The 27624-nt window shown below is 40.7% G+C and overlaps 1 protein-coding gene across 4 annotated transcripts in view; it reads left to right on the top strand.

The window, feature by feature from the left end:
- The window catches only part of BRINP3 (BMP/retinoic acid inducible neural specific 3), a 156767-nt gene that overhangs the window by 111982 nt on the left and 17161 nt on the right, over positions 1 to 27624 (top strand). For all 4 annotated transcript variants that reach the window (XM_088524838.1, XM_010213000.2, XM_088524837.1 and 1 more), the window contains 2 exons: positions 1379 to 1615; positions 16826 to 17048. In XM_088524838.1, coding sequence (XP_088380964.1) covers positions 1379 to 1615; positions 16826 to 17048 — 460 coding nt within the window. The remainder of the gene's footprint in view (positions 1 to 1378; positions 1616 to 16825; positions 17049 to 27624) is intronic.

The following is a 27624-nucleotide window of genomic DNA, read 5'->3' as shown; positions in this document are numbered from 1 at the left end:
GGCAGAAGAAAGCACAAATAGCTGTTTTTAGCATCACCATCTGTGGCCTCTTATGCTTTGGTGATGTGGCCTTCTACTTAGAAAGTCCATAAAATAAAGGCCACAGCTATTATTTTTACATACATAAGGAACAGATGTCCATGGAGTTGAGCATGTGCCTATATCACACATGATTTATCCATATACTGGATTTACACACATATACATATAGGGATATTCAGAATACTTCTATCCAAAATACTCAACCCCATCATAGGGAACACACAAACAACAGTCAATGTTTTCAGTTGATGAGGTTTACATTTCCGATCACCAATATTCCCAATTTTTACTGTGTCTGCTCCATGGTTCCCACATAAGATGCTTTAGCGAGGCCTCTGCTTGGCATGGCAGGACAAGAAAGTTTGGCAAAGAAGCTTGAAATCCCTTCCAAAATATAGTAGCATCTATTTGATAGTACCTTCCCCAAGCCTGTTTGAGTGCACACTGAGGCCAAAAGGCATCACCAGATGAAGAAGGACCACCCAGCATGTTCTACATGCATGCACTGAAAAAATCAATAGCAAAATTCAGTTCATTTTGTCCAAAACTACATAATTATGTCTCCTAATGACTCATCATATGCATATTTTTGCACCACACTTAGGGAGAAAAGGCCACTAAATACCAGTGCTGTAAGACATGAAATATCAAGCTAATTTTATTTTTCTAACATTTCCTCCAGCTCAGCTTTTCCCATCCTCCTTGGTTTGTCTCTGCAGCATCACGCACTGATAACTGGAGTAATTTAGACACATCGGTACATTGGAAGTGCCTTGTTGCATCCAAGGCAACACAGAGAATGATCCCATGACAGAACAGAAAAATTTAACTTCTCTTCTCCCTTTTACCAATTTTCCTGTCTCCTCACTCTCTTGCTGCCTTCCAGATTGCTTTCCCTTCGCTGGCACTCTCCAAACGTGCATTAAATGCTGGCACCTTGGTTGCAATTCGGCTGCAAAGCTCCTGACTGTTTGCTCAGCAGTTCTTAACAAGGAGGAGTTGATGCCATCCTTTCTTTCTGCTTTTGACAGCCCCCCTGGATATAAATTGCCCCAGTGAATGCTCTATTTGAGGTGCACTGCTTACTGGTTAGGGGAACTTTTAGTCCCTGCTGAGATAGATATGTAAGGAATGTATCTGAATTTACACCTTGATAAAGGAAATATATGACAATATGACATGGTGAAAATGCAGACTGTAAATGGAACTAAATAAGCCATAGTTTCATTTCCCCTTTCCCTTCCTTTTTTTTTTTCCACTCTTTTTTTTTATTAATATAAGTTTATACGCACTAGGGGAGCATTCCTCTGCTTAATACTTATTTTATTTCCTTCAGGGCTACAGGTCATCCTGCCTGAGTACCTGCAGGAGCATTTTGTGCAGGCAGCTCTGAGTTACATTGCCTGCAACTCGGAAGGGGAGTTCATCTGCAAGGACAATGACTGCTGGTGTCAGTGCGGGCCCAAATTCCCCGAGTGCAACTGTCCCTACATGGACATCCAAGCCATGGAGGAAAACCTGCTTCGCATAAGCGAGACCTGGAACGCATACAACAGCGAATTTGAAGAATCTGGTAAGAGGCTTTACATGATTTCTTGACTTGCATACTGCAAAATGGATCTGTAGTCACCAGAACCGTATGTCCATATGAAGCCATATGTCCCAAACTAGGCAGATATGTTGGGCCACAATTTCTCCTGTGCTGCTTTTCTATTCCATCCCTCCAGAGACACCTAGATGGACCCGGAGGGTGCAGTCTGCCCTCAGTTTGCCAATCCCTTGGCAATTTATCCTTTGTAGATGGTATCTTGCTTCTTCCAGTGCTTTAAATGGACCTATCCAATTTGTCTCTATGACATGTTTTTGCCACACTGGTTTTCTCTAAAGCATCAAGGTTGGTTTCATACATCACTTCACCTGTCCTTATCATCAGAACTTCCAGTTCCATAGAGGATGGGAACGGCAGGTAAAATCGGCTTTTGAACAACTGTTTTCACAAGTCGCTCGCTCAGGAATATCAGTAACAGCTGCCCAGGCAGATGGTGGGAAAGTTAAGGGGAGCTCAGCAGAGCTGGGAAAAATCACGCGAAAACAAGAGAAATGATGGCGAGGAGGAAAAAAAGCAGAAAGAAGCAGAAAAAGCAGAATAGAAGAAGAAAATGCAGAAAAAAAAACAATTCATTTGAAGAGAAAAAAAATAGGGAATAGACAAAGGACAAGGAAGACGGAGGAAAACCCAACGCACTGGGGATGAGGAGAGTGTGGAAGAACGGACAAAAATTAGTATGATACTTAACTGTGAACGCGCATGTCTGCGCTGATTTATTTTTTACCATGGTTGTTGTCTTGTTAAGTACTGTTCTCTTGACTCAGGGTTGAGCTTTTGAAAAGCCCCTAAATCCACTGTTTTCAGCTGCAGAAAGTTTTAGTGAGACTTGAGGTATGAAATGTTTGAGTCTCCCCTTTAAAGACCTCAGGCCATTTTTGCAGCCCCTGTCTCACTCTTCAAATGAGGATACAGAATTTATCATATATTTACCTTGGAAGATCATAGCTATCAATGATTGTAAAAATGTTTCATTTGTGTGCACATAAAACCCATCATTTTTGCACTGGCTATTTTGACACGATTAGTCCTTTCTGGAGTCATCCTTTCATTGATTGCCCCGTCAGCCGGGCAGATTGAACCTAAAGAAGGACATGACTTTGTTTACTGTATTTTGCCCTGGTTGAATGGGAAGTGGCATTAACACATTAAGGACAACTCTATGTGTGTGTTGGGTCATTGCTAGAAGGGGTGTTTATTCAAGAGAGGGACATAGAGTTTCTTGACATCAGTAAGCCCTGGGGCACACTCTTTTGGCCTTGAATTATTTAAATTATTCTTAATTTAATCAATATACAAAGCATGTGTGTTTAGATCTCACTGGTAGCTTAGGAATTTCCTGCTTTCATTTATGGACTGTTTTGCATGAAGGCGTGCGGTGCAAGATGATGCAGGTGACCTCGCCGCGTTCGGGTCTGCAATTTGTTGGAAAAAAGATGGCAAGGGAACTTTTGATGGATAACTTTGTTATTGCCCATTCAGCCTCCCATAAACCCATATAAATCAGAGCTTACTATCTGGAAAGCTCTTCCAGAAGTGCTGTCATACACAGAGTGTAAACAGATTTCTAGCCACGTTGACTGTTGAGAAATAGTCTGAAAAACACAGAGATTATGAAACACTTAAACTATGAAACATACCCTTAGCAAAGATCAGCATTATCTGATTCATGTTAAGAGCAGGTTTTGGGACTAGAAGTGCCTCGTATTAAACAAAGGTAATATGTTAAATAGATTTTGTCTGACTTTATGGCAATTACACTCCTCCGGCTTTGTATCAATCTGCATGAGTCAGCTTTTGGGATAGGAGTACCTCATTTTTGTTTCAATGAATTTATAATAAAAATAAATGAGCCAGACAAGTAAGTGTGAAAGGGCAACAGTAGGTAGTGACTTCAGGTGGATAAGGGAGAGGCTAACCCAGAGTTAATAAACCCATATAGCTACTGCTAACTTATAGGAATAAATGAGTGAATCAATTCCTTTCACAAGTATGATCCCCAGATACAATTTACATCCAAGCGTATTCATTTTCTAAATTTCCTGTCTTCCAACCCCTTCCTTATCTTATACATAATAAAGTTTTCTCAGTAGAGAGACAAATTTTGTCCCTAGATAAAACCTACGGGTTCACTTGAGGTTGTGCAAATTATCTGTGGACAGAATTTAGCCTAAGAGGAATAAGCAAATATTCTGTTTAAGATGGCTTGTTTGCTGTCGGTGTTATCTCTCCTTCTGTCTGTTCTAGATAAAACAACCGAGCAATAGATTTTTCAAAGGCAAAAGTGGCAGTTCTTCGGTTCCTAACTCCCATTTAAAACCTATTGGTAGCTAACTGCTGTTTGCCTCTTTGAAAAATCTCTGACTGAACCTCCAGGAATAAATAAAAGGAAAAAAAAAAAAAAGACCATTATTTTCTCTAAGACCTACAGCTCTCTTCCAAATTAAGCAGATTGCAATATTGTTTTGCTTTTTAATTCATGAGATGCAGAAAGAAAACATCTGCCCCTAGTTAAAAGTCAAATCTCTTGCATGCAACAACTGCTACTGCACAGAGTTAACTTTTTATTATGGCTGCTCTCTTCATACATACCCCACCATAATAAATTATCACATTAAATTAATGAGAAATTAGGTAAAAAGGGTGGCTGTACCTCACTGCAGAATTTCACCTGGTTCCTATACAGGAGAACTTGGATTTGCAGTTGGGGTTTGCTGGTAGCATCAGGTCAGTTTTGAGCGGCTGTGAGGACCAAGTGAAATTGCAACTTGCAACGTGTCATTCCTCCTTACGTGCAGGTTTCACTTCTCTCAGGCCCATCTGGCATCATTCAGGAACTCCAAATCTATTTGAGAGGACATGGACCAGTATGTTATTTATCTCACAGTAGACCCAGCTGGCTTCTTCATCTTCCTAGTTGCCCTCAGAAGTACCTACTCGCTCACCACTAGCTCAGTGAGTTTCCTATAACCACTTACTATCAGGGTACATAGTGTGTCCTCACGCACAGAAAAGATGAGAAATCTTCTTCAGGTTGTTTTTTCTGAGCCATTTGCTTATTCCTTATCACATCCTGTGGCCCTCACACTTAGCTGCTACCCTTGCAGGAGCAGCAGCTGTTCCTTCCTTTTTTTGCCCCCATATCAGGACCATGTGCGATCCTTGGCTCCACCTGCTACTCCATTCTCTCCGTAAACCTTTTCTTTCCCGTTCAGGAAAGACCTAAGCACCCAAATGCTACTGAGTTTCACACACCGAACAAGCCTCAAGTGATTCCCTAAGAAAGTTCTAAAAGATGCATTTAAGGCATGGTAAGACGTTTTGCACCTTACTGTCCCATCAGCGTTGAAGTTGGAATTAGTGAACATCTTCTCTTTTTGTACACCACTGATTTGGGAATCTTTTGGGACTCCTAAGAAGACTTAATAAGCAAAAAAGCAAATTCCAACATGCAACTCTGCCAACCCCTGGCTGGCAACAGCACTCTGGAGAGTTTATGACCAACCACTTTGAAACACCTGGAAGGCAGAAAGACCTGCAAAAATGTCATACATCATTTTCTGACAGCAAAGTTTACAGAAAGGCTGTTTTTTTTAACAGCCTGCTCATTAGGCCAGTTTATCCCAATTCTAGTGGATGGGAGGAGATGGCAAAGAATTATTATTGCCACAAGTAGCATAATCTTTCACCAGAGCTGCTGCTAGACCAGCTTTTCCGTCCTCAAAGGAAGGAATGTCTTCCTCAATGTCTTCCATGCTTCCTTCCAAGTGCCTTACTAGATTTGGTTAGTAGATTTTCCTTAGTATAATGAAAATGAGAGAAACACAACCAATATTTTCTCTTTTCTTAGTAGCCATGAATCAACATAATGGGATTTATAGAGGACATGAGTCCAGCCAAATAAATACTCAGTGTTGCCTGCAGAAAATTAAGAAAAAATATGGAAGTTGATGGAGGAATCTGGCAGCAAGGATAAGAATATGGTTCTGTACAGTACCATCATTCTCCTGTGTTTGGCTGCTGCGTACCTTTGGAAACCTGACCACTTCATTTAAGCAATTTATGTGAAAAAAGTAAATCCTTCTTCCATCCAAGCATGTATTTTCATAAATAGCTCATGTGCAGCAGCAGCTTGCTGCCTTGCCATTGCAATTTTCCCAAGTGCTGAGCTGTTGATTTTTTTTTCTGTTGAAGGCAGCAAAACATCTCTTGGAATATTTCTTTCAAGGTCATGAGATAAGAAGATGTGCAACAAAGATACTCTGCAGAATGTTTTCAAAAATACAGAAAAACTTACATTTTCTAACATTCAGTTTAATTATAAAATGCTATAGAAGGAGATGCACAACTCCAACAAATTGGGCAGAAAACTTACAGTCACAGTTGTGCCTTTAGGTGCTCCACTGAGGTGCTTATTTTCATCACTTGCAGTGCATTAAGTTCACAGATTTGATGTACGTGCTTAAATGTTAAGCATCAGCTTAGAAGGAGCAAAGCTAGAGCATCTAGTACCTTTAAGATAGCACCAAATGTGGCACCACAGATATAAGCGAAACCCTTCTGTAAATATTTTGAAATATATCCTGCTCTATCTTAGAAGCCAAACTCCTGTTCTCAAATGGGGAGTCTGATTCTTCTGGCTTTTACATCTGTCTTACAGAGATATTGCAAGCAGTGGAAGCCGGTATCACAGAACGTGACAGAAGTGACGTGCACCCAAAGTCAATGGATATTAACTTTCAAATAAATATTTGCTGAAAACTGCTTTTCATTCCACCTCACCTCTCCATCATTGCTGTGATGGCAAAGTCCTAGCTGATCTGATTTGCTAGTGCAAGCTATTTCTTTTTTATCCCTGGATTCAATGGATTTGGACTTCATGGCTAAAGCACTTCATAATAACTCTGGGCTGTCTTCCTACGATGCATTGATGCTGTTTACATGTGTTGACTTGCAATCGTCTGAAAAGATGCAAAGGTTTGAAGGGTTCACTTGAAAATTAGGTCTGAATCCTCAGTTGATGTGCAGCAGCATTATGTGCACAGTTAGCAGAGTTTGCATCAGCACAGGATTTGTTCTGAGACTTTACAGGATGGCTTCCTCAGTTCAGTTCTATTTTGCTTTTTCTTTGTAAGGACTGGTATACTAATGTTCCCCAAAATCTCTTGCAAAACAAGAACTGGGTGCAGAGGGTTGAGGAAAGCAGCTTCTAATCAAGTGACTGATAAGCTTATTATTGAATTAAACATCCGTAAAAAGGTGAGGGATTGGCCTTCTCCCACTCTGGGTCTTAATCAGTGGGAATGATAAAATAGCATCTTTCAGCAAAATCAAGAACAGCAATTCCAATTGAACATGGAAGCACAAAGCTGCTTGGGGAAGACTTCTTCTCACCCTCTGCTATTCTTCAGACCTTGCCATAGATGGGCAGCATTGCCTTTGTGATTCCTGAAGCCTTAGAAAGCTGAGAAGTAGGAAATCTGCTTCCAAAGCCAGAAAATGGCCGTGAGAGTTGCACAGCTACGTAAATACATCCCAGCAAGTGATGGTATTTGCTCTCAGAACTGACACAAACCTCTCATTATATCTCAGGGAAGAGGATTTCACTGCCTCATTATTTTTGCTTCTAGAGATTGTTGGATGCCAATCACACTGTTATATACCAGTGCAGGAGTTTGGAGGTTGTTGCTTTTTTCGAGACAGCGTGAATTTTAAAACAGCGTGAATTTTTTAAAAAATTTTAAAAACAGTGGAAGTGGCCAGTGTAACTAGAATGATTTAATTCACGCCCCCCCCCCCAAAAAAGATAAAGAATATATATATATATATATATATAATGCATATACATATTTATACTGAAATAGAAATAAAAGTGGCACAAACACAGCCAGTGAAACAAAAGTGCAAAGTTAAATCTGAGGGGGGCTGTGCTGAAGAGAGAAATCATAGACATCTGGTTTGACAGAATGTGTTACAGTAACAGCCAGGGACAAATGGGGATGCTCTGGAGGAAACGTGAAGCCCCCACATGAGCCACTGTGATGTTTCCAGCATCAGCTAAAGAGCAGGTTTTTTTCATCACTCCATGCAATGATGTCATTTTTTGCAAGCTTTAGAATCATCTTAATTCTGAAGCATGGGAATATCTTTAAGTAAGTAAGTGGTGCATGGAACTCAACTAGCATTGCTTGCATGTGGTTCATTCTTTTTCTTCCTTTTCATCAGGCAAACACTTGAAAATATTGCTTAGATTTTTATAGTCTCTTGTACTCTTTCTGGGCAACCCTACAGTCAGACTGAATTAAGTCAGGGATGTTCAGCTCTAGCCATCTCTCCAGTTAGAAAAATTGAGTATATTTTTGCTTGCCTTCCCAGTATGCCACTGTTTTTTTGTTGTTGTTCCTCTGTTGGGAGTTCTTCCTGGAGGATTCCTACTCATTGTCTCGCACTATCTTCAAATGAAAGTCACTTAGTTGACAAGAAAACAGGTGTTTTTTTTTTTTTTTCTAACTGCCAAGCCTGCAGATTTGCTAGACGATGTAGACATCAGCATAGATGCTGGCCTCCTCCCTTATCATCATTACTAATAACTGCCTTAAACCCAAATAATGTCCTTGATAATTTCTGTGCAGCTTATTTTGCTTTATTGTTTGTTTGTTTTTTCAGACTTCCTTTGGTTTATTATTGGGTAAAATGACTGTTTTTGGTAGGGTTCTCTGTGATCCTTTTAGTATAGAGGGGGATAAAAAAAGAGAATCTACATTCTAAGACTTTTTAAAACACAGTGTAGAAATGCAGAAAATGTCTAATTTGCACCTGTTTTAGATTACTAAAGAAAGATGGGCACAGGGACAGAATCTAAGATACAAGTTTAATTTGGAAACGTCATATTACACGTAGATGTTGCTATATCTGCTCAGAAGAAATTTTTTGCTGTTGTCACAGAAGAAAAATGCCCAGACTGACTTCTCCAAGCCCGTGCTGAGGCTCCAAGTCTTAAATAACATCGTGACGTGAGTAGATTTGACTTGGCATTACAGGCAGCCTGTAAATCTGGAGCCCCGTACTGCCATTTGCAGAGAAGACCTTTTCCAATAGAAGTTCTCCTTCAGTGGGGTCCAACAACATATTACCGATTTTGCAGTTGCCAGGTTTTAATTCAAATGGATGCAGCCTAAATTTAGAAAGGAAACCTGGGATCCAGACTGAACTGAAAGATTTCTTTGGTTTATAAAACCACCAAGCTTAGTGTCATTCTGGAAGAAGCTTTATTTTGGTTGATGCAGAAGGAAGGGAGAGGTCACACCGTTAGTGGGGTTTACCAGAGCAGACCAATTGCTATGCAAGGGAGGCTCACTTGAAATCTTAATTGAAAGACTCCTTGTGAAGAGCGTGAATGGATTCAGTGGCGGTTGAAGGTGCTTTTTAATCACTGAGAATAAAGACTTCAATCAATATGGGTTCAAAATCATTTGCCCCTGAGCAGTAGAGCGGTGGCTCTCTTGAAAACGTTCCTGCAGCTTCAGGCTCAGAGCCAAAAAAACGCGGCCTCCCGAGTTCTTAATATAATTATTGTTTTCTCTATTATCTTGCAAGGGTGTTAATTTGCCTCCCCGTAATTAACTTCCCGGGAGGTGCAATGGACCAGGCCTCGCGCTCGCGGCGCTGCCGGCCCGGTGACACGAGCAGGTGGGATGTGCAGCCGTTCTGGGGACAGCCAGCGTCCAAACCGTCCGTCCCCTGCTCCGAAAGGGAAAGTGTGGCCAATCCTGCCCGATCCAATCACGGCCCTTAACAGCATTAGATGCCTCCTGCTAAAAGCAGCACCTGGCAAATCAACTTACCGGAGGTTTGCAAGGTGCTGCATTCGCCGACCCTTTAAGCCTCCTGATGACATTGTAATAGAAGAGGAGGAGCAGAAGGCTTGATCTAATGTAATTCTACTTATGTCCACCGTGTGCAGGACATAATGTAATTCCCTTCAAAGCCGGTGACAAAACCTCATTCTTGGTGGGATTCCAATCTGCTCTGGCAGCTCTGGACTTTCTTTATTAAGAGCGATGTCATTCTGCAGCCACTCTTTTCTTAGGGCAGCGTTGTCTATTCTGATTCATAGCTGCTTGAATCTTCTCACAGCTTAATGCTATTTACTTCAACCTGTTTTCCAAGGAAAATTTCTACCTTCCCTCCCTCTCTACCCTGAACTACAACCCTACGACTCGTTGCTTATTTCTTTGCCATATCTGATCTGCACACTTTCATGACCAGGAAAAAATGTGGTGGCTTTCCAGGGGGCAGAGGTTACAGCTAAATCTCTGTGTAAGTTTGTCCTATGTGTTACATACGTTTATGATGCTCTAGAATCATAATAGACTTCTACACTGATTAGAAATTAGAATGATTGTGCTGCAGAGACATGTGCATATATCTGAATAAAATTTGAAATGATAAAATGCTTCACAGAACAACAACAACAAAAAAATAACTACAAATTTAGTAAAAATAGATTTCAAGGGAGAGGAAAGTTTGCCACTAATTTCAAGGAACACACAGCTGGTGCCCAGGAAAGCAAATGTTTTTAGAGAGTCGTGACCTGAAGTCACATCTGAAAGAGCACCCGATGGGATGAAGGGAAGGCCCTTCAGATGTTGGGGTTTATAGGAAAGCAAACTCAGTGGCAAGGTCATGTTTAGATTGAGAATCACCTTTTTTTTTTTTTTTGATTTTAGAAAAGCTGACTCTCAGCAGAGTCAAAGGAACACAATCATCTCCTGGCCAGCAACCTTTCAGAACTAACCTTCATTTTGCAGAAAGATATTCTGTCTTTACTAGAACTGCAATTCGCCAGCATTTTCCTCTTTATTTGTGCACCAAGGTGGCCAAAGGCTTTTGAGAGGCCCGTCGTCGCTGACCTCGTTTTCTTTTAAGAGGTTGCCATTCATGGCATTAATTACAGATATAACTCATGCATATAATGTGTGTATCTATATATGTAGTGTAGCATGAAGTCCCTAAAACACTATACACTAATTGGAGGACCCAAGGAGCTCCATTCCACAGCAATCCTACCTTCATGTACTGAGGTACTTCTTAGTCCTGTCCTCTCCTCCTTGCATGGCCTAGGATTTATAGGAGATATCCCGGTCTGCAGCATTCCTCACTGCAGAAAACAACAGCAATACCACAATAATAATAAAAAAAAAACCTTGTCCATTGCAAGAATCAGGATAATTTGCTTACTCTGGGTATTGCAGAGATGATAGAGTGTAGCAGTTCAACCAGCCTGTCTAGGATTAAATGTTGAGCTCCTCTCCTCCTTCGTATGCAAACTGCATCTTTCCCAGTGCAATCATTTCCTCCCTGCAGTTTGTCCTTCAGAGAGTTCAAAAGAGAGTTCATTTGCTTGGGAAGAGCAAATGTTTTAAATACAGGGAGAGCTCAAGGATTTACACTAGCCGGGAGAAAAACACAAAGTTCAGCTTTGCTGTCTTCTCAGCAAAGAAATAAGGTAGCTTTGCACTGCAGTCTTAACTTCCTTGGACTGGATTGTTTTCCGATATGTATTTCTTGGAACGCAGCTGCTTCTTCTCTTGACAAATTAAGTAATGTATCATGAGCAACTAAAATTCATTGCAACATAAAAACAAATATATGTTCATTTTAGTGCTTTGTTTTCCCCCGGCTTGTGAATCACGGTGGGCTATTTTAAAACCAATATATCTTTTATAAATCTCTTTAATAATATCTGCACAATATTGCGGCAGCACTTTATTGAACAGCAGCCTTATCTAGCCATGTAAAATGTAGGCCCTATTGCTTTTTATTCCCCCAGACTATAGCTCTGCTGTCTCTGTGGTTTGAGGTTTCAATTTGTGACCCACCCCAGTATTTGACTTGCTGTAGTATTTATTGGCCCGATTACAATTAAAAGAATTAAAAGCAGTGCTGTGGAGAAGCAGCAACGTTACCGTGGTTGTCTTACGGGAGCAAAAGGTTTTTGCACTTACCATAGGACCATGCAAAAGTGTGATAAACTCTGGGGGATTGCTCTGTCTGTCCTATGAAAACTCTCGCTCCTTGCACTAACTGCACCATGGAGGATGCCACTGCCTGGAGCCACGTGTGAATTTGTTATTATTATTTGTCTTGCATGTCAACAATTAAATTTGGGGGCCTATTGTGCCTACTGCACAATACAGTGCTAACTAGCTACTGTATAAAGACATAGGAGGAGGCAGGGGCTTCCCTGAAGAACTTGCAGTCTAAGCAGAAAAGAGAGCCAAAGGGTGAAAGAGATAAGCATTGATCTACAAAATACTAGAAAATATGGAGCGGAAAAAAAAAAAAAAAACAGGAATAAGCTTTCAATAATTTTGATGCATCAATCTAAAGTGCTATAAAGTGACAACATGAAAAAATCATTCTGAACTGAAGGTCAAAGTGCTTTACTGTACTCTGTCAAAAACTCATCATTTTGCAATGCTTTAGATTATAATACAAAATTAAAGGTTGACATTAAAATGTGAACTCAACTCCACAAAAAAAATGAAGCATATTGATTGACTGACTTAGAACAAAAAGCCAGGAAATCCTGCCGTCTTCCTTTCAGATTTTGGAGGAAGCAGAGACATTTGGAGAATTTTAGAGAAAGGTGAAAGATTTCCCTCACCTTCTAATTTCAGAGGGCTAAAAATACCTTCTGCAAAATGGATTTTCTCTGCTCTGCCTAGTTCAGCTTAAGACCTTTTTTTGTTATTCCCAAATGAGCAGCTTTCCTTAGCTTTTGTATGAGATTAATTGATAGTCTTCACTCCAGTTTCTGGTCTGCAACAAAAATAAATCAGTATTTGTATTAAATAGTAGGCTTATTTACAGCACCATCAGATAACATTGGTGCTGAAACGGGCCCAGAGGTCTAGCAAATTGGCAGAGGAGGGTTGGCTGGCTTGTTTTGCTGCTGTATGTCATCTTTTCTCTCTTTCCTTGGTGTTTTTCAGGGCCAATCAAGGCTTTTGGTTTGAGCATTTCTTTTTGGCCATGACCACTGATCCTTGGCCAATGCTAGCTGTTTATTCGAACTTTCAATGTGATTTCAACGCGGTGTCGTTGCGTCAAAGAAGGGAGGGCTCTTGAACTCGGGCCTAGAGAAATGATTAGCAAAATTAGACAGGAAGGCCAAAATAATCTGGATCAACTGAACTCCAAGACCAACTAAAGGGACTTGTTCTCTTTAGTGGAGGGCATCGCCGAGTGCATTTTGGTTGGGACTGGAGACAGGCCCGAAATGGGGGCAGGACAGGGGCCATCCATCACTAGCTGCCACCCAAGGGAGACCTGGCCTGTTCCACTACCATGGCCTTGCTTGTCAAGGACCAAAATACTGTGTTCATTTGCCTTCACTCTGACATGGTTTTTAGCGCCAAAGCAGAGCATCTTTTCCACATGCCCTCTCCTAGAACTGTATTTATGTGCTCTTCCATGAAGGCAGAATCCTACCTAATACATTTAAAACAAGCTGAGGAGCTCAAGAGAAAGAAAATATATATAAAAGTCAGGTGCAGATTTTTACAGACAATTCTTAAGAGTCACTAATGCTGCCAATCAAACTAATGAACATCCACCATTTTATTCATGCAAAGTTTGTCAAAGACTTTTCATTATTATCATTCTTGGATAAATAAAGGGGGAAAATGTGTCATTAAAGACTCATTTAGAGAAATGACAAAACAGACCATTTCAATTGCTTTCTGATAGTAGATTTTGACACGATAATGTGATATAAAAACGCATTTTTCTCTTTTGCAGACATATTTCTACAGAGTGTTTCTAAATGTAAAAAAAAAAAAAAGCTATAGTCTATATTCTTATTCATTTTACAAAATACATATCTTATGTATAAGCCTCTTGTCAATATGGATTCATGTTTCAATTTATAAGGGATTCTTAAGCTGTCCAGGGAAAATACTTTTTCACTTACTGTCAGACTGTTTTTTCCAAGTTTTTTTTTTGGTTTTTTTTGGTCACATTTCAAGATTGGTTAAAAAAAAAATAGGTTTAAGTTAGGTGATGAAATCCACCATTACACAAGACAAGAATGAATATTAGTAAAACATTATGTTATAACTAACTCTCTAGAAAACAGGATTGATGTTGTATTTTTTTTTCATTTTTTCATTATCGCATTTAATGTAGAATAGCAGATTTTGAGATTAAATTAAATGACAATAAAGAAGTTAATGAAAGGTCAGCTCTCCAGCTATGCTCAGTACTAAAGGCTGAGGTGATGGCTGACTTTTTTTTTCATTTTTCTTTGATGTGAAATATTTTTTTTTCTTAAACTTTCTTCCTAGGTATACATGCATTCTTACTCTTTTCAGCCATAATACCAAACCAACAAAAAAAAATCTGAAACATAATATAATATACATAACATGTAAGTATACAGGGGCCTGACCTTGTTCCCAGCCTTCACCAACAGTGCATCTAGAACTGCAAAACTAGCATTGAGAGACGTGTTAGAGTATTGCCAATATTACAGTCAGATTTTAGCCTATGGCACAATTATCAACCCAGTGCATTGGATTTCTAAGTGGGCAAAAATCTGTTGACTTCCAAAATGCTTCCTAAGATACTCTGAAATAGATTTTGGGACACAAGGTATTGATTAACATTTTGAATGGTTAGCAAAAGCTCCCAAAAGCACTCAATCATTGCCAAAATGATAACTGCAATGTATGATAAATCTGCAGGTCTGATAGTTGCAAACATAAAGGAAAAGATACACAGCATTTGGAACAGAGGACACAGGGGTCCTCTTCTCCAGCATACAGAGGAGATTCTTTCCTTTGCAACAGGGTGTTTTCAGATGTTCTGATGAAGTTTCTTGCATTAGCCTGGTTTTTTGCTAGCTCTGCCTGCAATATGGTCTGCTCTGATGGCAAATAACATACAGAATCCAAGTCGCAAGTTAGGTAGCCATAGGTATTTGCTACACCATAAATATGTGTAATATTCATCTGTTTTCAGCATAGATGTTCGACTCTGTTGTCATATTTTATGGTTACTCTTTACCGCTGAATCATGGTTTGCCACACTGAAGAGAAATCATGGCATGACCACCAGAAAAATAGACAGTTTAAGGAAATAATTTATTTATCAGGTGATGCATAAAGTATTTTGCACTTTTCCTTCATCTGAAGTTAGCAGGCAATATGAAAAATTGCTCTGCATGTGCACCTGATATAGCTGCGAATCTGAAAATTAAGATGTGCTGAAATCATATGTCATATCTGGAATCAAATACAATGTTTTAGGAACATCAGTTTCTCTGCCTCCAGTACCAAAGGCTACTTGGGAAGGGCTGGGATAATATTTTGATTAGACTGTAATAGTTTAATCACCTCCAAATGGTAGGAGTTCATGTTGTAGCTTCACAGCTCATGAAGTGTGTCTGCTTAAGGTATGAGGACATTATCTTTTCTTTTTTTTTTTTTTTTTTTAAAAAGGCACTATGTAACTGTGCTCATTTTACCTCTGTCTCTGTTTTACCTGTGCTGTGGTGCTCATTATCATGTTCATGTGGACCCAGGGACAGACGAAGTCAATGTCTATTATGGGGAAGGAGAAAAAAAAAAAAAAGGCATTTTCTTCTTGGAAATGTCTTTTTGCACTGCAAGTAAAAACCGTGTAAACCCTCCTCCTCTGCAGTCTAAATACTGCATCTGATTAGTTGTCAGCTGGGGAGCATATTGCCAGTGTGCAAAGGACAGCAAACAGAAAATGCTCCTTAAATAAGTCATTGCAACAATATGAAAACTGAAAAGGCACATTATGAGCCTTTTTTCTTTCTCATCATGAAACAGAATTTAAGCAAATATGTGTATCAGAAAAACAGAAAGTGAGAAGTCGGTGGTTTACAAGGTGGCCAGGAACGTGGCTTTGGGATACAATCCTCCCTAAGTGTATTAGCAGGCCCCGCTGAAGGCAGCAGAGCTTGACCGATTTAAACAAACTACAGTGCTGAGCTTTGCCAAGGGGCATATTTTGACAGTTCCGTTATCCCTATTTGCCTTTCATTTGCTTTCCCTATTCTTTAATGGCTGGTTTGTTACGTTTTAACACACACTCTTTGGGCTGGGAAGGCCAAGCCGCGGAGCCTGTGCCCTCCTCAAGGTCCCAGGTGTGGGACCAAGAAGTTGTCATCACTTTGTCACTCCATAAGGGGAGAAGAGGGAGCTAGTTCTCCTAAAACACCAAAAAGACTCGTCGAGTTGGTCATCTGGGAACCCAGAATTTGTGAAACTCCTAGAAAGTCAAACTATGAAGGTACAGGAGGAGGGACAGATGCTTACTCCTGTTGGACAGAGGGTAACACAGCTTGGACAAAACTAGAGGAAATGAAAAAAGCAAAGGATGAGAACTGGGTTTCCCAATACTTTCCAAAATGAGCAGACAGCTCCTTTCCTCCAATGTCTCATCTGTACCTAGGCTCTGCCTTGATGGAGTCACCACAGAGGGTGAATTCTCAAAGAGGAAACAGTAACGCATCACCCAGGATCTCCCACATGAATTATTAAAACCACTTTAGTAAATAAATAATCTTCGTCCCTTACCTTCTGCTCTGTGCCTTTCAGAAGAGCTTTTCACAGCATCACTCTACTCCAACCCAACACAGAAAATGCCCAAACTGCACTGTTTTACCTCCTCATGGCCCCAGGTCCACCAGGTTGGGATGAGGCTCATTTAAAATGATCTTTCTTCTCAACATTTCCCTCCCCAAGGTTTTGTTTTGTGTGTGTGTATTATGGTAACATCCTGAAAGGAAGAGACGGAAGCGTGATGGATGGGAGGATGGCAGTGGGAAGGAGGGCAGTCAGAGGAGGCACTGCTAAATTACACTGATTTTCCTTTAGTCCTTCTGTTCTCAAGGTGAGATATAATGCCGTTGTTCATATTTACTCTAAATCTCATTACATAATTATTTCCTGCTGCTGTTTTTACTCTAATATTACCATTGACAATGTAGTCATCTTACTACTTAAAAGCAATCCGAAAACCCAGTTTAAAAAATTTTGAAGTTCGCGAATGACCAGATTAGAAGGTGGGGGTTGTTCTGTCTGTGAACATAACAATTGCTCCATACTTCCAGCTTCCTGAATTCTGACTTTTTTTTTTTAGATGAATTCAAATTGTTTATGAAGAGGCTGCCCATGAACTATTTCCTCAACACATCTGCTGTAATGCATTTGTGGACTATGGACTCCAACTTCCAGCGCCGCTACGAGCAGCTAGAGCACAGCATGAAGCAGCTCTTCCTCAAGGCACAGAAGATTGTCCACAAGCTCTTCGGCCTCAGCAAGAGATGCCATAAGCAACCACTCATCCGCATGCCCAGGCAGAGGTAAGAAAGGCGACGGAGACCTTCAGGGCATAGACGTGGTCGATGCAGAGTACATAGGCTGTGTAGAGCACACGACTCTTGTAGTTAAATCATCACAGTCTTCAATGTTGTTCTGCTCACAGCTTCTTTATTGGGTTGGGAAAGACTAAAACAAGGCCTGATTTATGTATCATGGTGGATTATGAACCGCAACTCAGAAGCAGCATGAGTATTTACACTGAACCCTTGCTTGGTCTGCCCCTCTTTTGCAGAACTGTATTTTCTGCGGAGCTTGGCCAATGGCCATGTGCCAATTAACTGTATAGAGCATACTGAGTACCTATTCGGAAGCAAGCATGGCTATTTTAGGAACTTTCCAGGTCATTATACAGTATATACAACATACTATTGATTTCCTGTCGTACTTGTCAGATGTGAATTAAATTTGAAAAGATGCCTTAGGAAAGAGAAGAGTTTTCGTCCTGCCTAGAAACAGAGAGATCCTGCAAAGCAGCTGGTTGGGTCTGTATTAACATAAGGTGGTTGCTGTTGATGTGGTTCAAAAATTGTTTCGTTGAAATCAGTGGAATGATATCACAGGAAATTAGAAATGCCTATGATTTTGAAGATTATTCTCATTTCATGGGTTCAATCCAGAGACTCCTGAATTTAGCATGTATTTCTGTAGGAAACCTAATTTAGGTTGAGCATTCCAGAATTGAGAGGAGTACTTTAATCTCCCTTTCTTCCAGCTTTGCTGTTACAAGCTAAGGCACTATGAATTTTGCCAACACTTATACTTTCTCCGATAGACGGATGTAGTCTTTCCTGCCTTGCTTTTGTACATCCCCTTCTGTTTTGTGATCAGCTAGTTTCTAACCTCTAGATTTCTAAACTCGTTTGGGTCGGTGCTCCAGCCCTGCTTTTGAGAAACAGGAGGGGATTTTATTATGGAAAGAGATCCTTATAATGTTGTTAGAGAGATAAATAGAACTATCGACTGCATTTAGTGCCACCTTTCTGCTCAGAGAGAAATTAAAGAATCAATGTTTTATTTTGTAGTAAAGGCCATGGTGTTGGCAGTGAGTTCAACATATGCCTGTCTTGCACTGTATCTTACGAGTCACTAGATGATCTACACACAGGACTTTTCAAGGGAACAGTTTAAAACTGAGAGCTTTTTAGGAGACGGGGTGACAGAATCCAAAATTGATTGTAATTCAGGAAAACTTCCTGTGAGATGGGATTTTATAGGGATTTGTCTATGTGGTCTGTCAGGAATCATGCTGTCACACCTCAAGGAGCTCCTGCATGCAGACAAGGTTATAATTTGTTACTTAAAATACCAGTCTCTTTTTCTCTGGCCTCGGAAGTTTTCACTGAACACAAAACAAATAATTGCTGCCTTTTTAGAATGGGGGCTCAATTAAACAGCCAAGCAGAATTGCCTGGGACTTCTTCCAGATTTCCCAGAGAGGAGATCCAAGACACTTAATAGTCATAGGAATAAATTACATTTAATACTTTCCTAATCCTTGAACCAAAATGGCATTGAATGCTCGCCTAGCATCCTTGTCCTTAGTAGAAAAATCTGTATCACCTTGCAAGTTAAAGAAACGACACCCCTGCATCTCCTTAAACACAGTTTATACTGTTCAACCAGAAGAATGAACAAATAGTTTTCTTTCAGTCCACCCTAGTGCTCAGAACAATGTCTTATTTACTGCAGCACTTCAGTACACACTGGGGATGGGAACAGGATCCCTATTTTTATTTTATTCGATTCGCTGCAAATCTTTTCAAGTTCCAGATGTTCTTCCCAGATTTTCAGCTTTCTTTCACTGACATGAAACGGCCTATTCTTTCTTTCCCCAAAAGTCAGATCGTGCCAAGATACATCAGAAGTCTGAGATTTCAATAACGAAGTGTTACAGCGGTGTTCGGCACAACTTTAAAAAGTCACCTGAATTTGTCAAGACTTTCTGTAAGCAGGGAAATATTTACTGGCTGTCTATGTTCCAAGGAAATCATGGACCAAAAATTCAAAGCAACGAGAAACACAGCAATCCCTATGTAGATGATCTCTTGCCATGTTGCATGTAGCAGTGACAAAATGATACAGCTTTCCATTGCTGCTAATCGAGAAAAAAAAAAAAGACAAAGCTTGAGCTCTCAACATGCATTTTTCTTCATTATTTTTAGTAAGCTGTTTGAAGAGAGTAAACCAAATTAGCCAGCAAATGAGCTGGCTAATTAGAAGGTTAAATGAACAGCAGAAAACATTTATTAAGATCATGTATTCCTTACATTCCTAAGATATAAGTTCCCTGACACTTTAGGATCTGCAAAGCATTTTGGCTGATATCCCATATTTTGGCTCAAGGTGTCTTTCCAATAGGCAATGATCCTGATATTAATAAATCAGCTAAATATTTGAGACCTATACTTCTCTTTGGTACTGCTGGCCACACAGGGAGGCAAGGGATGCACAAGAGAGGAAGATCTGGGTGTAGCTGGGGTTTTGTCCATCAAACGAGAAAAATCCTTTTCTCTGGTCAAAACTACTGAAGACTATTAAAATGTGATCAATGAAAATGAGAAAACTGCAAGACCACTGCTAAAGAGTGAAAAAAAAAAATCTAAATTGCACTGGAGGAGAAACAGCCTGCCCCTTGCTGTATATTTCCCTGCAAGGATGGCTATGATTTCCCATGTTTTATACCCAAGTGCTGAATTACCTCGGACGTGGAGAACATCTTTAGCTCCTTCCTTCAGAAGTGATGGCTTAGGCACTCAGTTTCCACCTTTTTCTGTGCCATGTAGACCGGTTCCTTGGCTGACGTTACCCGTGTGGCTGCGCGCGCTGGTGCGGGACGGCGCTGCGAGACGTACACGCTGCGTTTGCATGCAATTCAAATCACTTGGTAATGAAAAGGCGTCACTCGAGGCCAAATTTAAGCAGCACAGTTGGTGAGTGAATAAAGGCCTAAACAAAATATTAAGAGAGAGAAACATAATGTGAACACAGCAATAAACTGGTGGAATAAATTACGTCTTCCTTGGCACGTTAACAAAATGGAAATGGGCTGCAGCGAAGCGCAACTGAGGAATTACAAACCATTCAAGTAAATAAGAATTTTAATTTTAAAAGTCATGTAGCACATTTGCACACAAAAGCATGCAATCTCAACGAAAGTGTCAGGATGTGAACTTTTCAAAGGACTGAATGTCTAATATTACCATACAATTTACAGCAAGTGGCTAAGGCGCTTCGGGCCACATGACAAAGCAGAAAAAAGAACGGATAAGAGAGCAAGTTTAGGTTATACCAACAGTCTAGCCAGGCCACGGACAGAAACAGACTTTTTCAAGCACCTGATTGTAAGCAGAAAGCAAATATAATCTATAATAATTAATGAGGTTTTTTTTAAAAAAAGATTGAGGTCAATAAATCTTTTCTGCAAAGAGAAGGCCCTTCCCTCCAGCCTGATGTTTCCGCCACGCCAATCCTTTTCTAACAGAATTCCCTAGGAAAAATGCTGGGCCAGTGGACAGCCGCATGAGACATAAGATTTGCAGAAATAATTCTGCTTTTTTGAGGACAGAAAAAACTATGGAGCTTCCTATGGACTCCTGTAAAAGGAGGAAGAGCTGCACGTTTGCATTTTTCAGCTTTTTCTCTTTCTTTTTTCATGAATTTTACTGAGCAAAAAGCCCAGGTTGGATAAAGGGTGCAACAGGGCTTAAATACTGTAAGATCACATCAGTAAAGGTGCTTGCACCTTAGTCTTCTCTCAGATGCACATGCAGAAAAGCAGATTTAAGAAATCTGATTCATTTTCTAGGATGATCTTTCTCTAGGCCACATCTGTGGCATGGGATGTAAGGAAAAGATCATCTAACTGCAGACTGCAGGAATGATGGTAAACAGCACGTCTAGATGAAAATCAAATTGCAGCAAGAGATAAAAAAGCAAAAGTTCCCTTGCATGGACTGGGACTGAAGTATATGGTGCTCCTTGACAAGAGATATTTTAAAAAGCAGTATCTGCTCCTCTTTTTTAAGGAAACACTCTCCTTCTTAATATACAACATATCATAGCCACGCTTCTAAATAAAAATTGCTTCCAGAAAGAACAAAGAAAAATGCCCCCAAATTGCACATCGTTTTGAACTGCAATTTGTAAAACTATGGTCAGAGTTGCTGCGTGTGGGACTTAAAATGAAGGTGGCAAATGTGAATGTAAAGGACACCCCCCCAGTAGAAACTTTGATTTGTTCTGGGGTGCCAGGTGCCCAGCTGAATGCTGTGTGCTACCCAAAAGGCAGGTGATCACAGGAAAGGGGGTGAGATAAAATGAAGGTCAGTTTGGCAGCGGCTGCTTTACTAAACTGAATAATAAGTCCCTGGCTTTCCTCTAAGGAAATTGAATAATCCACTTTGAGGTGATACCTTTAATTGGACTGGAGATTAGAGTTATTTAAAGCTAACGTGACAGACATCAAAATATGTTAGGCTCGCTTGCAAATAACGGTTCTGATAGCAAAACTAAAATAAACTCTTGGGTATAGGTGTGTTTTCACACATATGTCAATAGCCATATGTCCTTAAGAGCAGACTCTTCTCAGTGTCTGTGATTGTTATAAATTTTCTCTCCAGGAATTTTGGATTTCTCATGTTGCAACATTTTATTACACCCTCAGAGAGGCTGTTACTCATCATTTCTTATACAGAGGAAAAATATCCAGCCACCTCCTAGCTCCACTTTTGAGCTTTTTGATGAATAGCAACATTAGAATAGAGCAACTTCAGCATGATGCCTTCTTGATACCTGTTACCCTGCCTGCCTTGGGGACAACTTGTGGCCTGGAGCCACTGCTCTCCTGCTAATACTTTGCCCTTTTCAAATATGGGCTATTTACCAGTGCAAGAATACTTTAATGCTAGTTAATGCTTTAGTTACCAGGTTTGAGTATAGCTGCTCTCTAAACAAGGTGTAATACAACTGCAGGTGGTAAAATTAAAGATCATTTCTTAGGCAGCGCTTAACACAGCATCTGAAAGGAGTTACACCAAAGTACTCTAGTACTCTTTACACCAAAGTACTCTTTTGGACCTCAGTAGCTTGGGCAACAGCCCCAGGGTGGCAGCATCCAAAAGTGCAACAGCAGAAGATGGTTCAAGGATGACTGATGGACACAATGATGGTTTCTGTGTCCATCTCTTTCTTGCAAGTTCTTCTCTAAGGGCAGCAGGGCCCCACAAACAGAAACCCCAAACTCTTTTGGAAGGCAAATTTCCTCTCTACAGTCCTAGTTCTAAGAAGAGAGCCAGGCTCCAGTTTCTCTTTACATTCATGAAACAGTATCCATCTTACCTTCCTCTTGCAGCTCTACTAACACATCTTTTCCAAATTCCTTGATGTTTTCAATCCTAATGCCCAGGCTTCCATTTTTCTTCCAGACAAATTTTGTAATGCAGTTGGTGCAGTTAGTACTGGAGCCTAAAAATATGAAGCCAGTAAAACAGAGGCAAGTTGAAATAAAATTTTACCTGTATACATACACATGCATACGTATATGTAGATATAGGGATACACACACACACACACACAAAGTATCAAAAAAGAATAGCTCTAGAAAGGAACATTATTTGGCCCATTTACTCCTCAGTGGAGATCCAGGGTAGTCAGGGATTTGCTCATGGCCTTCTGGTTTGGACTGTGACCACACTGCTGTAAAGGGCCTTCCCTCAGGCCAAATTTAAGCTATATTCATTGTTGAGCTACATGAACTCCTTGCAGGAACAGCACCGGAGCCAACATCGTAGGGAGTCACAAGCTTTGCAAGTCTGCACTTTAAAATTTAACTACTTGACATGCGGACGGATCTTGGCACACTTCTCTGGGCTTGGCAGCTTCTGTTTGCTTCTGGGCTGATATCCATCTGCCTCTGTGGTCATGACATGACATGACGGCCTAGGTCCTTTCTAGATGGTACCCCCCCCACCCCCGCCAATCTCTGATGGTCTTAACAACAACAACCACCCCACAAGTTCAGCTCGAGGCTAGGTGAGGACACAGTCAGTCGATGATGGATCTTAGAGTATCCTGTGCCCAGGCTGTTCCCAAGTCCAGATTTCACCTATGGAATGAGAGGGCATTTGAACAACGCTCTATCTGATTCAGAACAGCATAAAATCTACCAAGAAGGCACGTCTTTTATCATCCATCAACTATTAAGTGAGAAGACGGAGACCTAAAATAAGACAAGCGGCTCCTTGACATTCATTCTCCAGCAGTGGAATAGGTGTCCTCTGCAGAGTCCCCAAAGGCTGCGCTCCTCGTGGTCTAACCGGGCTGATGATACCCCAGCTCTCCTGCTCTCCTTTGCCTGTGTCATTTCCTTAGGGGGGTGCCCGGGATGTGTCTCCCCAGGCGTTTGTGCAGCCCATGTCCCACGGGTCCGGATGAAGCGCTCGGATGCGCGCGGCGCTCAGCTCCGTGCTGCTTGAAGCTGAAACAGGCCTCCCCCGTGGGAAGGGTAGGATTAATGCAGAGCACAAGGAAAGCTTTGACGTGCCTAGGGAGGGAAGGGAAGGGAAGATGAAGGTCGACGCTGAGGACGGGGGAAGTGGAATATTGCCATGCATGTCCATGTTCCAGGCAAAACCCTTCACTGCTCTGATGCCTCGCATTGACAAAGAGGTCTCTGCTTGTCAGGTCGTGTCTGTCAAAGCTCTGAAAGCAGGCTTTTCTACCCTGCTTTCCTTTTTTTCATGAATCAGATGATCTTCTCAATTAAGCAAGTCGAAGCCCTGTGATATATGCGTTGACATATATACAGACTTGCAAGTGAGTGTCTTTTATTTCCAACCTGTGCCAAGTAGTATGCTCTAATAGCTCACGCAGAAAGAGATATTAGAGCTTCAAGGGGACATCAAATGCTAGAATTTAGTCCTCTGGATTGTGCCTCAGGTCATCTCAGCTAAAGACATATTATATTCTTGTCTTTGGATTAATTTGAAGATTGGAAAACTTCAGTCCCATGGATGGCGGAATTTCCAATTTTTTCATTTTGAAAAATGCTTGAAAATGTACTGCAAGTCTGACTCTGGACATCTCATGTTCTCATGTTTCCACTCTTTTGTTATTGTTTTTAAAGATGTTCTGATGTCAACATGCAGACTACACCAATTCTATCTTCTCTTACATTCCTCCCAATGACATAGATAGGAAATTTGTTCTTGTAACTATCTGGCCCGTGTGGACATATGGATAAAAGTCATCAAAACCAGTCATTTGTTAGTATCCCCTTCTACAAGTGGGGAAAAGCAAGAAATCAGTTCAAATTTACTGGTTGCTAAAGGCTATTTTTGCATCTCTTTCAAAGTTTGTCACTTGTTCCCCTTTATTGCTTGCAATATCTTTCAAAAATCAAAATACTGAATTCTCTATTTTCTCTGTATTTTCTTATACACTCTTAATGAGAGCAGAATAATAAAAAAGCTGGAATAAGATGAATATTGAAGCAGTAGGAAGAGACAGCAGACACCCAAGTTCTCTGAAATCAAACTGCTATGTAAGAATATAGTTTGTCCACAATTGCTATAGAGTAGATTCATTTATGGCAGGGAAGACTAGTGGGGAAAAAAAGTGTAATTAATTGATTCATTTTTCAGAATCACAAAAACAAAAAGAAAAGGAGGAAGTATTATCTCATACCATGCCTGGGATGAGATAACATCTGGAGAGAAAAAAAATGTGGTCCTATTCTAACTATTTATAACTTCAATAAAGATGCAAGTAATTTGGATCTCAAAAAGCATCTCAAAACGATACTCCAGGTACTAAATAAGCATCAGATCACCATCTTTTACTCTGGGGAATATTAGCGTTATAAAACTTCACATGCTTGGGGTGATGTAGACGTGCACTCTACCAGCCATACAGAGGCCAACCAAGTTGCTTCACCCGGAATAGCAACATTTACTTCTACAACCACTTACCAAACAAAAAGGAGCTGATGCAGTGACAGATGGTACCGTGCACCCTGGCAGTCCAAAGGCTCATTATCCTGTTCACACGCCAAGTTGGGTGCCAGGCAAATGCCAAGAAAATTAAAAATTGCGCCCTCAGAACTGGTCTGTTTTGTGTAATTCTGGAAAACAAAGCAAAGCAAAACATATTTTTTTTCTTTATTATCAAAACTTTTCTGCTTACGCCTTTATGGAAGACGGTATCATTTATGGATGTTTTTTCAGATATTTATGTTATTTTGGAAAGGCACCATAAAATACCACTGAAAATTATCACAAAGCACAGTGCTATCAATAGAACTCCTTTTAAAAAAAAAAATCCATTTCATAGTGTTTTGTTAGGGAACAGAAAAGCTTCAGGCTGAGATAAAGGAAATGAAGTTGTAGTTCATCAGCAAGGGAAACAGATCAGGACCTTAAAACAACTATGAAAATGAAAGCAAGGTTCCCTTTCCGTCACGTTTTCTTTCTCCACATTTGCAGCTTGACCTGGGCCTCAAAGCTATGCAGCAGTCTCCATGTCATCTTGACCATCAATCCATCCCCATCTTGAAGGTAACAGCAGAAAGGTTTTTCACAGGAAAGTCTCAATTCAGGAGGGAAAATAAGAGTGATATCACACCGTGGCATTCCCTGGCCTCTGTTTCACATACAAGGCTGGAAGGCAAAGGGACATCTTCTCCATTTGCTCCCTTCTGTGCATGCTTGTTGAAGCCTGAGGCATACTAAGGACATAGTCAGCTGCATAGTCTAAAATTGACCTCAGACATTAAAAAAAAAAAAAAATCCCTCAAGTAGCAGATGAGACAAAATAGCTGCAGAAGGCACCAATTCCAGTTCATTTGCCAGGAAATTATCCCAGTCATAGTATCATTAGTTTTCTAGAAACCCATAGATGGAAGCCACAGTTGATGAGTATTGAGTAAAGACCTCATGTAACTCAAGGAGCAGAGTTTTGATTTAACCTGTATTTTATCCACAGGCATCTTTTCTTGGCTTGCTTTTCAAGAATGAATGGATTTATGAATTTGTGTGTTCAGAACTCAAGTAATAATAAAGAAACTCTCTACAGCAAGTCTAAAATCTTGCCCCAATGTTAAAATTACTAGCATGTCTGCCATAAAAGTTATCTTCTACAGGTTTTTAGTGAAAAAATAAGTATTTTTTCCATCCTTATTTTCTTTGGATTCTTGCTCGTACAGCTTCTTGGATAAATTCTACGCATGTGACAGGAATGATACCAGCATATGTTCAAACTAGTTTCTCCTCAGTTCACCAAAGTATAGCAAAAGTGAGGATTTGTTGCACTGTTTAGAAGTCCAGTGTATATCTTCATATTTAGAAAGAAAGCAGCTCCATAGATAGGGATTTTGGAGTCCTGGTTGCCAAGTTAACCATGAGGCAGCAGTGTGCCCTTGTGGCCAAGAAGGCCAATGGGCTCCTGGCTGCACCAGCAGGAGCGTTGCCAGCAGGGCAGGGAGGGGATCCTGCCCCTCTGCTCAGCTCTGGGGAGGCACCTGGAGCATTGGGGGCAGTTTTGGGCTCCCCAGGACAAGAAGGATGGGGAGCTTATAGAGAGGGTCCAGCGTAGAGCAATAAAGATGATGAAGGGACTGGAGCATCTGTCGTACGAGGAAAGACTAAGCGAGCAGGGCCTGTTTAGCTAGAGAAGCCTGAGAGGGGAACTGATCAATATGTATAAATACCTGAGGGGAGAAGGTAGGGAGGATGGGGCCAAACTGTTCTCAGTGCTGACCACAGACGAGACAAGGGGTAACAGGTACAAATTGAACCCCAGGCAGTTCCATCTCCATGTGAGGAAGAACTTCTTTCCTGTGAGGGTGACAGAGCCCTGGCACAGGCTGCCCAGAGAGGCTGTGGAGGCTCCTTCTCTGGAGATCTTCAAACCCACCTGGATGCCACCCTGCGCCCTGTGCTCTGGGTGTCCCTGCTGGAGCAGGGGTTGGACTAGATGATCTCTAGAGGTGCCTTCCAACCTCAGCCATTCTGGGATTCCATGAAAGAGCTACGGCTTAAATAAAACAGATTTTCTTCTGAATAACTGACACTTAAAAGCTTCCCTCAATCCTTCTTAGGCTGTGTTCATTATTCTCTCTAAATCCTTACTCCTTTATTTAAAACTGTGAAAGTTGCACTAGAACTTGAAATCAGGGTCATCACCTTCATTTATTATTATTACTCTTATTTCTCTCAAATTTAGGAAATGTTTCTTAGCTAGAAAGAGGCAGAAGTCCCAAAAGAGTCTCTTAAAAACCCAACGGCCATCATGCCCTTGAAGCACCGCAGAAAATAAATATTCTATACCTTTTTGGACTATGTTGCCTTAATTTGGGAAAAAAAAATATACATAGGGACAATAACAGATGATTTTTTAATGCAAGTTGAAAGCTTACCATCTGTGTAGATTGCTTCCTCGGTGTATTATCTGCAGAAAACAGTGGTTCAGGTTATTCCTGGAGTGTTGGCTAAGAATGGGTATAAATATAAACCAGGTAGTTGACAAGTATGTCCAGGACGTGAGCAAGGTGCTGTGACAGGG

Source organism: Tinamus guttatus, unplaced genomic scaffold (assembly GCF_059628265.1).
Source record: "Tinamus guttatus ecotype Peru unplaced genomic scaffold, ASM5962826v1 Tinamus_guttatus_pri_ptg000215l, whole genome shotgun sequence".
In the NCBI taxonomy this organism is placed as follows: domain Eukaryota; kingdom Metazoa; phylum Chordata; class Aves; order Tinamiformes; family Tinamidae; genus Tinamus; species Tinamus guttatus.
The sequence above is the reverse complement of the archived record's forward strand: the minus strand, read 5'-3'. Positions and strand labels throughout refer to the sequence as shown.